An 11,463-nucleotide genomic window follows, 5' to 3' on the forward strand; every position below is an offset into this window, starting at 1 on the left:
TTTGGGGCTCCGGGGCTCCGGTAGGGGCGCCGGCAGGGGCGCCATCCCAGTTGTTCGCTGGTTCCGGAGGCTTTCCCGGTCCTCTGGGAAGCAGGCACCATCCACTTAGGCCTGGAGCCCGGCCATTCTCCGGCCACTCCCCCCTTCCTCCGGCTGGCCCAGGCTGGATGCTCCAGCCTACACACACATCCCTCCTGTCCTTCCTGAGCTGCTCTGAGAGGATGGCGGCTGAGGAGCCACCTGAGGCCAGGGGTTGCTGCCCCGAGGCCGGGGGCAAGGCCAGGGGTTGCTGCCCCGAGGCCTGGGGCAAGGCCAGGGGTTGCTGCCCCGAGGCCCTGGGCAAGCTTCTGCCCGGCCTCTGCTTCCTCTGCTGCCTGGTGACCTACGCGCTGGCGGGCGCTGCTCTCTTCTCTGCCGTCGAGGGCCGCCCTGACCCAGCAGCAGAGGAGAACCCCGAGCTGAAGACGTTCCTGGACAAGCTCTGCAGCATCCTGAAGTGCAACAGGACAGGTGGGTGCCGAGGAGAGGTCGCCACCTCGCCGCTACTGTGGCCGTGGGCAGCCTGCCGGCCACCTCCTCCCTCCTGAGAGAACTTAGGCAAACGGGTCTCACTTCTCTCCACCCACGGGTGCAGTGAGGAAAGTAAGAGCCATAAGCAGGCGCTCTTACGGGCTCCCAGCAGCCCCACCCAGCCCCCAGGGCTTAGGGGAGGGCTGTGGTGGACCTGTGGGGGTGGGTTATGGGCCGGGAATGGCCCAGGCAGGCTGTTGTTTTAGCTTAGTGAGTGATCTGTGCCAGCAGAGCCCTTGCTGGTCTTGCAGAGAAAAGGGGACCCATGCTCTGAGACCTGCCAATCATAAGGACCCTTCTAAAGTAGAGATGGGAGGCATGAGGCTTCTGCGAGGCAGCAGCCACTCAACAGGAGCCCTTGCTGCCTGCCATTTGTGTTCCGTCCCTTGGTTTGGACCTGCAAAGGATTAATCAACAGAGCAAGAGAGGACAAGAGACGAAAGACAGAGACAACAGAACAAGAGAAAATAAAGGATAAATGAAGAAATCGCCTCTGACAAGCAGGGTAGGAGTGTTTGAGAGCCCGCCTCCCTCTGCACGTGGCCCTACGTGGCCCCTCCGTGCTGCTGGGGACACGGTTTGGGAGCAGGCCTTGTCAGCGGGAGCTGCGTGGAGCTGGTCCAGGAGGTGGAGTCCGACTCTGGGCAGGTGCCTCCTCCTGCATCTTCGGCATAGACAGCTCGTCAGTGGCTGGGGTTGCTCAAGCTGCTGCCGGGACATGGGGCTGCTGTAAGAACCCCACCCAGGAGCCCATCCAGGGCTCCTGCACCAGCCCGCACTAGCTGCATCCAGGGAATCTGACAGAGGTCCTCATCTCCAAGCCCTCCCCGGATCAACCAGGCTCTCCAGGGCCAGGCTGAAACCTTGCTTCTAAAGGCATCCTGGACAAATAGCAGCAACTGTGCAGTCGCGGAGCACTGGGAGTCAAGGGTGGATACGTTAGTAAAATGCCATCACACATTTTCTCACTCACCCCTCCCAGGTCCCCGTACCCTGGGTAAGAATAGTCTCCCTTTTTATAGATTAGAAACAGAGGCCCTGGAAGGGTACAAAACTTTTGAGGTTCTCATAGCAGGAAAACAAGGCAGGAATTCTGTTCTAGGCAGCTGCACCCCAGACTCTGAGCTTCTTACCAGCAGGCCACACTGCTTTGCAAATGGGGAAACTGAGGCTCAGAAAGACGTGTTTCTTCTAGAGCTATATAGTCAAGGTGAGTCTTGATGCCAGAGTCTGGATTCCAAGGCCAGTGCCATTCAATTCCAATGAGTGATGACTTCCCCTGTGGCCCAGGCTCTCTGCCATCCTCTTAGCCCAGGGACCAAGGCTTCTTATCCCAAGAGCCAGCCCCAGGCTGGAGCTGGTAGCTTAGTGTGCTCACGAAGCCCGCAGGAGCCAGCGCCCTGCTTCTCGCTGCTGCCTGACTTGCTGAAAGCCTTTTGCTTCCCATTTAGAATTCCACAAGAGAGACGGCTGAGGCTTCCATTCCTCTTTGAAATGAATACAGAAGCCTGGATATAGCGGTGCCTGCCTATAATCTGAGCGCCCAGCAGCACAGACGGGAGAACTGGTGCAGTCTGAGTCCAGCCTGTCCACGTAGCCAGTGCTAGGCCGAAACCAAGGGTGTGCGGCAAGACCCCGTCTCATGGCATGGAACCCAAGACCCAAACAATAACAAAACCAACAAAATGAAACATGAAAGAAATGGTTCAGATAGTAAGAACTCCTTCAAAGGGCAGAGGCTGCAGCTCAGCAGAGCACTTACCTAATAAGGCCTAGATTCCATTCCCAGCACCACGTAAGGGAGCCTCAACAGTCCCATGCCTGTAATCCCGACAGCAGGAAGACAGAGTCATGAAGATCAGAATCTCAGGTTTGTCTTTGGTTATTATAGCATTGGAGATCAGAAGGAAGGAAGGCGGGAAGGATAGAAGGGAGGTAGGAAGAAGGAAGGAAGGAAGGAAGGAAGGAAGGAAGGAAGGAAGGAAGGAAGGAAGGAAGAAGGAGGGAAGGAGGAGAGAAAGAAGGAAGGAAGGAAGGAAGGAAGGAAGGAAGGAAGGAAGGAAGGAAGGAAGGAAGGAAGGAAGAAGGAATCCCCAAGGCTGCTGAGCTCAGGTCACACCAGCCCCTGTGGGCCTATTGGACGTCTCAGTCTCCACTGGCACCAGCCACTGGCTCTAAGCTGTGGAAGCATTTTCCAGGAGGGCTTTGACCTCCAGGCTGCAGTGTTGCCAGGGTGGTGGGGGTGGGTGGGGATGTGGCTGGCCTGGGGCCTCTCACTGGGCAGGCCCATCTGGTTTCTCTGCAGTGGTGGAAGGCAGGAAGAAGGACCTGTGTGAGCATCTGCAGCAGATGAAGCCCCAGTGGTTCCGAACGCCCGAGGACTGGTCCTTTCTGAGTGCTCTGTTCTTCTGCTGTACCGTGTTCAGCACAGTGGGTGAGTGCAGGGACTGTCCTGCTGCACATAACAGCTTGCCTGGCAGGGGACACCTGCCGGCAGGCGTGCTAAGACATACAAGCGGTAGTCTGCCTACCTGCGCAGCTTTTCCCGGGCCAGGTGTAGGGGTTCAGCAGCAAGAATGGCTGCCACTGGTCCATAGGCCCCAGGGGTGGGGGGCAGATCAAAAGACAGCATGCTTCTTTCTTCAGGTGGGTGCAGCCCCATGGCTGGACAAGGGCGCCAGTGAGCAAAGCACAGGCCAAATTGTGGTCTTTCCCACTCCTGACTGCTCAGATGTGAAGCAATTGGATGCCTGGGCCAGCTGGGAACAGAGCAGGCAGGGATCTGTGCATGACAGTGATGTGCTCAGAAGATCCGGAAAGCACAGAAAGGGGGCAGCAGCAGAAGCCTTGGGTTGGAGCTTCCAACCATGAGACTGTTCTAAAGGCCTCTGAGGGGCTGGAGTTCCTGGGAGGGAAGGCAGAGAGGTGGGGGAGGAGGAGGGGTATTCCAGATACCACATAGTGCAGCCAAAGGCCTGAGAACAAGGTACATGTCTGGGGCTCTACAGAGGTTATGTCAGGAGTGAAGAAATATGAGAGGAAGAGAGAGTGGGGGAAGGAGAGGAGGAGAGAGATGGGGAAGGGGAGAGGGGAAGAGAAGAGGTGGAGGAAGAGGGAAAGGGAGGGGAGAGAGTGAGGAAGAGAGAGGAGAGAGATGGGGAGGGAGAGAGAAGGAGAGGAGGGAAGAGGGGAGGGGAAGAGAGAGAGGAAGGGATAAGGACAGGGTCTTCATCCAACAAACTTCCAGCAGGGAAACAGTGGGTGGCTCAGCCTCCCAGAGACCCCTGCAGCTTCAGCACAGTTGTACCAGGAGGGACTGTGGCCACAGGAAGCTTCCTGTAAAGCCCAGAGAGGCAATGATGTCAATCTGAGAGTTAGGACAGCAGCTGTGAGATTGGAGGGGGGCAGGGAGGGCAGCCTGGAGGAAGATCTGGGACGTGAGTGAAGACCCAGGCTGGCACTGGGGTTCTAGGCTTCTGTGGATGCGCAGGCTGGAAAAAGAGGTGCTGGGTGAGGGTCAGGACCACAAATGGGGATGTCCAGAATGCTGAGAAAGTGGGCTTGGGCTGGAGCTGGCCAGTGGGTAAAGACTCATGGCATCCAGGGCTCAGGTGCCTCACTGGGAATGGCCAGAGCTACAGAGGGGCTTATGTGTGGCATCAGGAGGAGGGAAGCAGAGGGCCAGAGCACCAGGGTCTGAATGCTGTAGTGTGCCTTCCCAGGCTGCAAAGGCTGTTATGCAATTCAGGCCACAGCCATGTCTGGTGCTCACATAGGCCCAGGAGTGGGGTGCAGTGAGCCCCACATTCTGAGCCCAGAGGGGTGAGGTCAGGCAGTGAGTGGAATTGGTGCCCACAAGTGGACCTTAAGACTTAGACTTGTCCTGTTCCTGCAAAGAGAGCCTGACCTGGGTCTGTGAGGCTCAGGAAGCTGCTTGGGCAGTAGGATCGCTCTGATTCCTGAGCCTCCCTGTGGAAGCCTAGAGCACATGGTGGCCCCAGGAAGGGCAGGATCCCCAGAAAGGACAGAGCTGGCCACATCTGTCCTTATACTTGACATCCACAGGGTAAAAAGAGCTTCCTCACGAGAAACAGTCATCCAGAGGGGTTTCCCTTTAGAGTCAGGGAGGTCTGGGGTTTGGGAAAGGACTGCCTCTCTGCTAGCAAGAGGTCGCCCACTTAAAGATGGTTGCGAGCACCCTCAAAGCACACTCTCTCTTCTCGGGGCCACAAGGAGGCCAGGACCCTGTGTGGCAGAGGACACAGGAGCTGGGACGTGGACATGGTCGTCCTCTGTCACACCTCTTTCTTCCTGTTGTCTCACAAATGCATAATTGCAATTAAGATGTCCTAGTTCCTCTGGTGTGTGTGTGTGTGTGTGTGTGTGTGTGTGTGTGTGTGTGTGTGTGTTTTCAAGCCTACAGCTTGCTCAGGTGAGGCAAGTACTTCATCACTCAGCTCCACCAAAGCCCTAACTTTTTCACGCATATAGTTCTTCTCATGCCCTAAACAGACAGAGATACTGAGGCTCAGTCACACACTCATGTACACTTGAGCCCACTGCCTCTGTCTCTGCATGCTGCCTGTGCCTCCAGCACACAGCAACAGGCTGGGTGTCCTCTCCGGAAGCCTGTCTGATGGCAGAGAGTGACAACAGGAAAACCGGGACTCAGTGGCGCCCCACTGAAGAGCACACACCAGGAGCAGCAGGGAATGCAGATGGGTGCACTCTGGACTGTGGAGAGGAGGGAGGGCTCCCATGTGGATGTGACTTGTGAGTTGAAGTGTGACAGAGCAAAGGGAAGGAGCTTCCAGGCAGGAGAAATGACTCCATTAGAGCCCAACCTCAGTGGCCCCTTTAGGGAGCCATCCCCCTAGGAGCAGAATCTGGGAAGCTTTCTGTAGAACTAGCCTCCAAGGGTTACGGGGAGACTTGGACTCTGTGTTCAGCCAGCTCCGAGAGGGCTTCAGCAACAAGGGCATGTTCCAGGCTAGCCCACCTCCATCTGGCATTGAGGCCGACAGGCCTGCTGGGAAGGCCAAGCCAGGAGCCCTCACTCTCATCAGGAGCATGGCCCATGCTCAGTCCCTGCCCCTCCTGGCCAGCCAGAGGCCTAGGGTCCTTGTCCCTAAGAATAGCAGGCTCCCATCCTCGGAGGGCCAGGCCCACAGGAGCCACAAACATGCTCTTGAGTTCTGCCCCTGAGACGCCAGGATGGCAGACTGTAGCGTGGCTCCCACTGTGGGTTTTGGAGCCACCAGGACTCAGAGCTGGGCAACCTCTGAAGAGGTGTTGCCCTCTGAGCCTCGCTCAGAGGTTGAGTCCATGGCTCCCCCAGCCCCCACCAGACTTACTTCTAGGGCGCTTGAAAGGGTGGGCTGCAACTGTACGTGTCAGCAGCAGCCACAGCACTGTAGGCAGCTGCCTGACCCCTGACTCAGCCCATGGGGAGTTGATGCAAGATGGCCATCCCCCTGCCCACCACACACACCAGGACAAGGCAGGGGGTACAGTTCAGAACAGATGTAGAGCCCCCATGGCGCTGAATATCAATCCTTTTCACCTGTGTGGTTCTTCTCCTGCCTGGGGGCCGCCTCCCAGCAGCCCACCAAGTCAGGAGGGGCCCAAGAGGAGACTCGAGCCTAGACTGGCCAGGGGGCACTGCACAGGGGCCGCTTCAGAGGGTTAGGGCGACCTTAGTGCCAGAGACCCCTTGGGGAGTCCCACACACCCCTTGGGGAGTGAGTGGGGGCTCCAAGGATAGGTGTACATAAGTGGGTAAAACTAGGTGCTTTAAGGATGCTTGATTTGCATTAAACAGCACATGCTTCTACCATAGGAACAGGAGCGCAGTATAATTATTCTATAGGGGAGGGGAGGGGAGAACTAGCAGGGAGCTGTGTCAAAGGCTATGTATCAAGTGTGGTCAGAGTCTGTCTAGTGACGCTCTCCAGATGAGGTCAGGCAGAGAGCAGGAGGCCCTGCTGGGGAGAGGGAGTCCTGCAGCCTAATGGGAGCTCAGGATGGCTGTCCAGACTGGGAGGACTGCAACCTCAGACATCAGGGTCCTCCAACAACCCGCTTGCTCAGTGGGTCCCAGGAGGCCCACACAGCCCGCTTCTCCTCCAGACATAAACCACGTAATTAGGAAAGAGACTGTCCTCTTTCCTTCCTGGGTTCTCTATAACCAGCAGAAATCTTGTCCCAGAAGCCTCCCATTTACCACCTTCCCTCTCCCCAGTGGCCTTAGCCAGAAATGGACTCACTGGGTGACCAATGGATCTACTCCTAAGTGGGTGAGGGCAGTTCAAGAAGAACCAGGGGGAGCGGCCACTCCCGGGGACCTCAGCATGGTCCTCACATAGTCTGCCCACACACGCCTCACGGCTACACGAGAGCTTGGGTAGCCATGGGTACTTCAGAACCAGTCTTGGTTGCTTGACTGGAGACAGGCAGGGTGGTAGTGTGGGTAAACCCCCTCTGTTAGCTACTTGTGTGGCTGTGACAAAATGCAGGATTAGAGGCAGAAGGTGCCCTCTCCTGAGGGGGGGGGGCTGGCAGCAGGAGCCGAGGCAGCGGTGTGCGGGCAGCCACGGGCAGGAGGCAGAGAGCAAGGGAGCTACGCTCAGCTTGCTTCCTGCTCCGGCCACACAGGCCGCAGCTTCCCTCCTCGGCTCACCACAAACCCCGAGCTGAGCCCAGGGACCAGTGTGAAGGAGCAGCCTCGAGTAGGATGCTGGGAAGAAGCCGGGCGGCGAGAAAAACTCAGGCCATCCCCACCCTGCCAAGAACATAGATCTCCTGGTGGCCCCCAGGGCCACTGTAACTGGGTAATTCACTGTAGGGAGCATGTCCGTCCTCCTGGTGGATACAGGAGCGTGGCTCACACAGCCACCACCCACAAAGCTCACCAAGACCATCTCTAGACATTCCAGATGAGGTTTGCTGAGGGTCACCGACCTCAGCCACTGGTCAAGGAGTGTTGGACCCACGGAGTCCACACAACTGAGGGGGTCATGAGGAATGCAAATTAGTGTTCAGCTCCATCAAGCATGGCATCTGCAATGTCTTCGCCCAGTGGCTCTCAGCCTTCTTAACTCTGGGACCCTTTAGCACAGTTCCTCAGGTTGTGGAGACCCCCAACCATAAAATTATTTTCTTGCTACTTCATAACTATGACTTTGCTACTGTTATGAATCATAATGTAAAATGTGTTTTCCGATGATCTTAGGTGACCTCTATGAAACGGTCTTTCTGCCCCCAAAGGGGTCACAACCCACAGGCTGAGAACCACTGCTCTTAAGCAGTCAGTCCTCTAGAACTACCTTTGAGTAACCTGGAATTACTCCTCCTCTGTGTCCACCTCCCAAGCGCTGTGACTACAGGCTTGTGCCACCATGTTTGTGTGGTGGGAATATTTACTCCTGCTAACAAGCAGTCTGCCAAGCAGCCACCTCCCTGCCCCTCGGGTGCACGGACATTGGGGACATTATCCACATGGCCCAGCCGCACACCCCCTCCCTACCTCTCATAAGCCCCGTGAGCCTGCCCCCGCCCTAGCAGAGCCCAGGCCTCAGTCCCTGGTGAAGCTGAAATGCATTGGCTTGGTTTACATCTCTGGAAAGCCCAAACCGCTCCACACTGTAGAAGTCAGTTAGGAAAGCTCGTGCCCAAAAGTCCCCGGAGGAGGATGGTGGGGGAGGATGGTGGGTACGTCAGCCCGGCCTCTCTGACTCACCCGGAAGACTGACTGTGCTGGGAAAGCAACACCTGGTGGGTGAGAGGCTGCTCAGCCCTCACCTGGCTCGGCCCCTGCAATCAGGAAGGGCAAGGCTTGGGCTATTGAAACCTACAGGCTAAGTGCAGTGGAGTGATTGTATCGGAATAACAAATGCATCGTAGGAAGCGATGGTTTTCCATTCTGCCGTTCAGCGTTCGGTAATTGGGGCAGAGTCTGTTCCCTCTGTGGAGTGGTGTGCCCTTGGAGACCTGCCTTCGGGGTTTTTTCCAGAGTGTAGCAGATCTTCTGGGCTGTAAACGCACCTCACTCAGAGGGTCCGAGGAAGCCCACCGAGGGCATGTTCCCAGGCAAGGCCTGGGAGAAAGGCTCAGGCTCTTGTGGGATGCTACATGGCCCAGGTCACCAGCCTTATCTCCTCATTGTCCATTAACTCTGGGCAGTAATGGAGATTGCCAGTAGTTCTGCTGTGCAGGGGGTTTGACTCTAAAAAGCACTTTACAGATTGTGCAAGCGGTATCAGATCTGACTCTTTGAAATAACTTTAACTCCAAGCCCCGACCCTGGTGGCCGTGCTTGGGAGCCTGTCACCACCTCTCTGAGATGCATGAGACCAGAAGGCTCCTGCCTCACTGGAAATGAGGTGCTTCTTATGTGGGGCTCGTTCACAGCCCACGAACCCCAAAGGGCTGTGGGCTCTGTGGGGCCCACTTCAAAGCTTGGGCACAGGAGTCTGTGCTGACGCTCTAGGCTCGCGGTTTTGAATTTCCTATCCTCCTGCCTCAGCCACCCAAGTAGTGGGAGTCCCAGGCCCTGCTCCAGTACCTTGGGGATTAAGGGCTGCCCTTCGCTTCTGCACCCAAGGAAATCGAGGAAGCAATTGATGAGGCCCCTCAGGCCAGGTCACAGAGCTCACGGACCACAGTGGGGCAGCCAGTTCACAGTCTCTGCCACATCACTTCCTGTCCTCTGTGTTCTGAGTGGGAACTCACTCAAAATTCAGCCTATTGGAGAGGATTCAGAGGTGCTGGCTCTGTGTTCCAATCCCAGCACCCCTCTTACACTCCAAGGCACCCCTTCTTTCTTTAAGTCCTTAGACCCTTCCTCTCTCCAGCTTCACCTCATTCCCCTCCCTCTGATCCATGTCTGGCAGCCACACTGGCTGTCCCAGTCATGGTTCTGTTGCTGCCAAGAGGCGCCATGATCAAGGCAGCTCTGGAAGCACTGATTCAGGGTTGCTCACAGTTTCAGAGGGTCAGCCCATATCATCAGTGCTGTCAGACAGAAGATGCTGATGCCCCAAGTAGCTGCGAGGTCTGCAAGGGGAGCCCCAGGCAGAGGGGAGAGGGGGGAAAGAGGGGGGGGGAGAGAGAGAGGGAGAGAGGGAGAGAGGGAGAGAGAGAGGGAGAGAGGGAGAGAGAGAGGGAGAGAGGGAGAGAGAGAGAGAGGGAGAGAGAGAGAGAGAGAGAGAGAGAGAGAGAGAGACTGGCCCTCTGACCCTGATGCTTCTGAAACCTGAAAGTCCAGCCCCAGTGCCTCACCTCCTCCACCTGGGCCACGACTCCTAATGCCCTGATTCTATGGCTGTAACTTGCCCTCTTCCTGCTTTTCCCTGATTCAGTACATACTGCAGTCCACATCTTTGGCATGTAATGTTTTTCATAAAAACAAACACATCAAGAAGTCCAGAAACCCCAAGGACCAGGGCAGCTTTTAGAAGCCAGGACTTGGGGCAGGATGAAAAACGAAGTGGGAATGAGGGCCTGCCACCTCCAGGTGAGTGGAGCCCAGCCTCTGGGGACACACCCAAACAGTCACAATAAAACAAGGGCAACTCTTCATCTCCAGAGAGCCCTCCGTCAAAGCTTTCAGTCTGGTTATGAGCACCCCCCCCCCATCTGTCTGCCAGACACAGGGTGATGCTCTGAGATTAGTGTTTATTCATTCACGTATTTTCAGCACCGGGGATTGAAATCACAGCCTTATGCATGCGAGGCACAAGCTTTACCCTGGAGGCGTGCACCTAACTCAGGCTGATAACTTTTACCGTGTAAACTTTCATGTTCAGGAGAAGAAACAGCAAGTCTCTTTTGAGCCAATAGGGGATGGTGGGAGATTGACACCAACACCAGGCTCTGTCTTGTTTCTCAGGTTATGGCCACATGTACCCTGTCACCAGGCTCGGCAAGATCCTGTGCATGCTCTATGCCCTCTTTGGAATCCCTTTGATGTTCCTGGTCCTCACAGACATAGGGGACATCCTGGCCACCATCTTATCCAAGGCTTACAGTAGGTTCCGGATGCTCCTGTGCCTCCGCCATGCTGTCTCCAGGAGGTGCTCCCGCCTGCTGTGCCGGAAGCAGCCAGACAGCAGAGCCCTGGACGAAGCAGTCCCTCGGATTGTCATCGATGTCAGTGCGGAGGAGCTCCCAGACCCCCAGCCCAGCAGGCAGCCTGCGTCTCCAACCTGCAGCGTGAAGCTGCTGGAGAGATTGGTTGCTGAGAAACAGAGCGTACTACAACCGCCCATGCAGCCTCTGGAGAGGAGCAACTCATGCCCCGAGCTAGTGCTGGGGCGGCTGTCCTGTTCAATCCTTAGCAACCTGGACGAAGTGGGCCAGCAGGTAGAGAGGCTGGACGTCCCTCTCCCTGTCATCGCCCTGGTCATCCTGGCCTACATCTCCTGTGCAGCTGCCATCCTCCCCTTCTGGGAGACGGAGCTGGGCTTTGAGGACGCTTTCTATTTCTGCTTTGTCACGCTGACCACCATTGGGTTTGGGGACGTCATGCTGGCTCACCCTCATTTCTTCCTCTTCTTCTCCATCTACATCATCGTAGGCATGGAGATCCTGTTCATCGCCTTCAGGCTGATGCAGAACAGGCTCCTGCGGACCTACAAAGCCCTAATGCTGTTTTTCTGCCAGAGGGAAGTTTCACTGCCTTGCTAAGAAGAGAGCGGTCTGGCGTCTGGCGTCTGGGTGAGAGATGCAGGCCCTGCAGGCTCCCCTCCTTGTTTTTGTAGGTACAGTTAGAGCCTGGGGTGTGGTCACCTACCGTCTGGGCTATCAAGGCTTGAGGGACAACACCTGGCTGAGGACTGAGCTCAGCATCAGGGCTCTTCAGCCACACTGTTCTGTAGGAGAAGAGGAAAAGCT

The 11,463-nt window shown here is 56.4% G+C and overlaps 1 protein-coding gene across 1 annotated transcript; it reads left to right on the plus strand.

The window, feature by feature from the left end:
* Window positions 1-221: 221 nt before the first annotated feature.
* On the plus strand, window positions 222-11,256 carry Kcnk18 (potassium two pore domain channel subfamily K member 18). The gene is made up of 3 exons (XM_055591718.1): window positions 222-510; window positions 2,876-3,004; window positions 10,460-11,256. The coding sequence occupies exons 1-3, from the start codon at window positions 222-224 to the stop codon at window positions 11,254-11,256; spliced, it is 1,215 nt and encodes a 404-aa protein (XP_055447693.1).
* Window positions 11,257-11,463: the final 207 nt, after the last annotated feature.

The sequence above is a fragment of the Psammomys obesus genome, unplaced genomic scaffold, assembly GCF_907164565.1.
Source record: "Psammomys obesus unplaced genomic scaffold, mPsaObe1.curated_primary_1811, whole genome shotgun sequence".
NCBI lineage: Eukaryota > Metazoa > Chordata > Mammalia > Rodentia > Muridae > Psammomys > Psammomys obesus.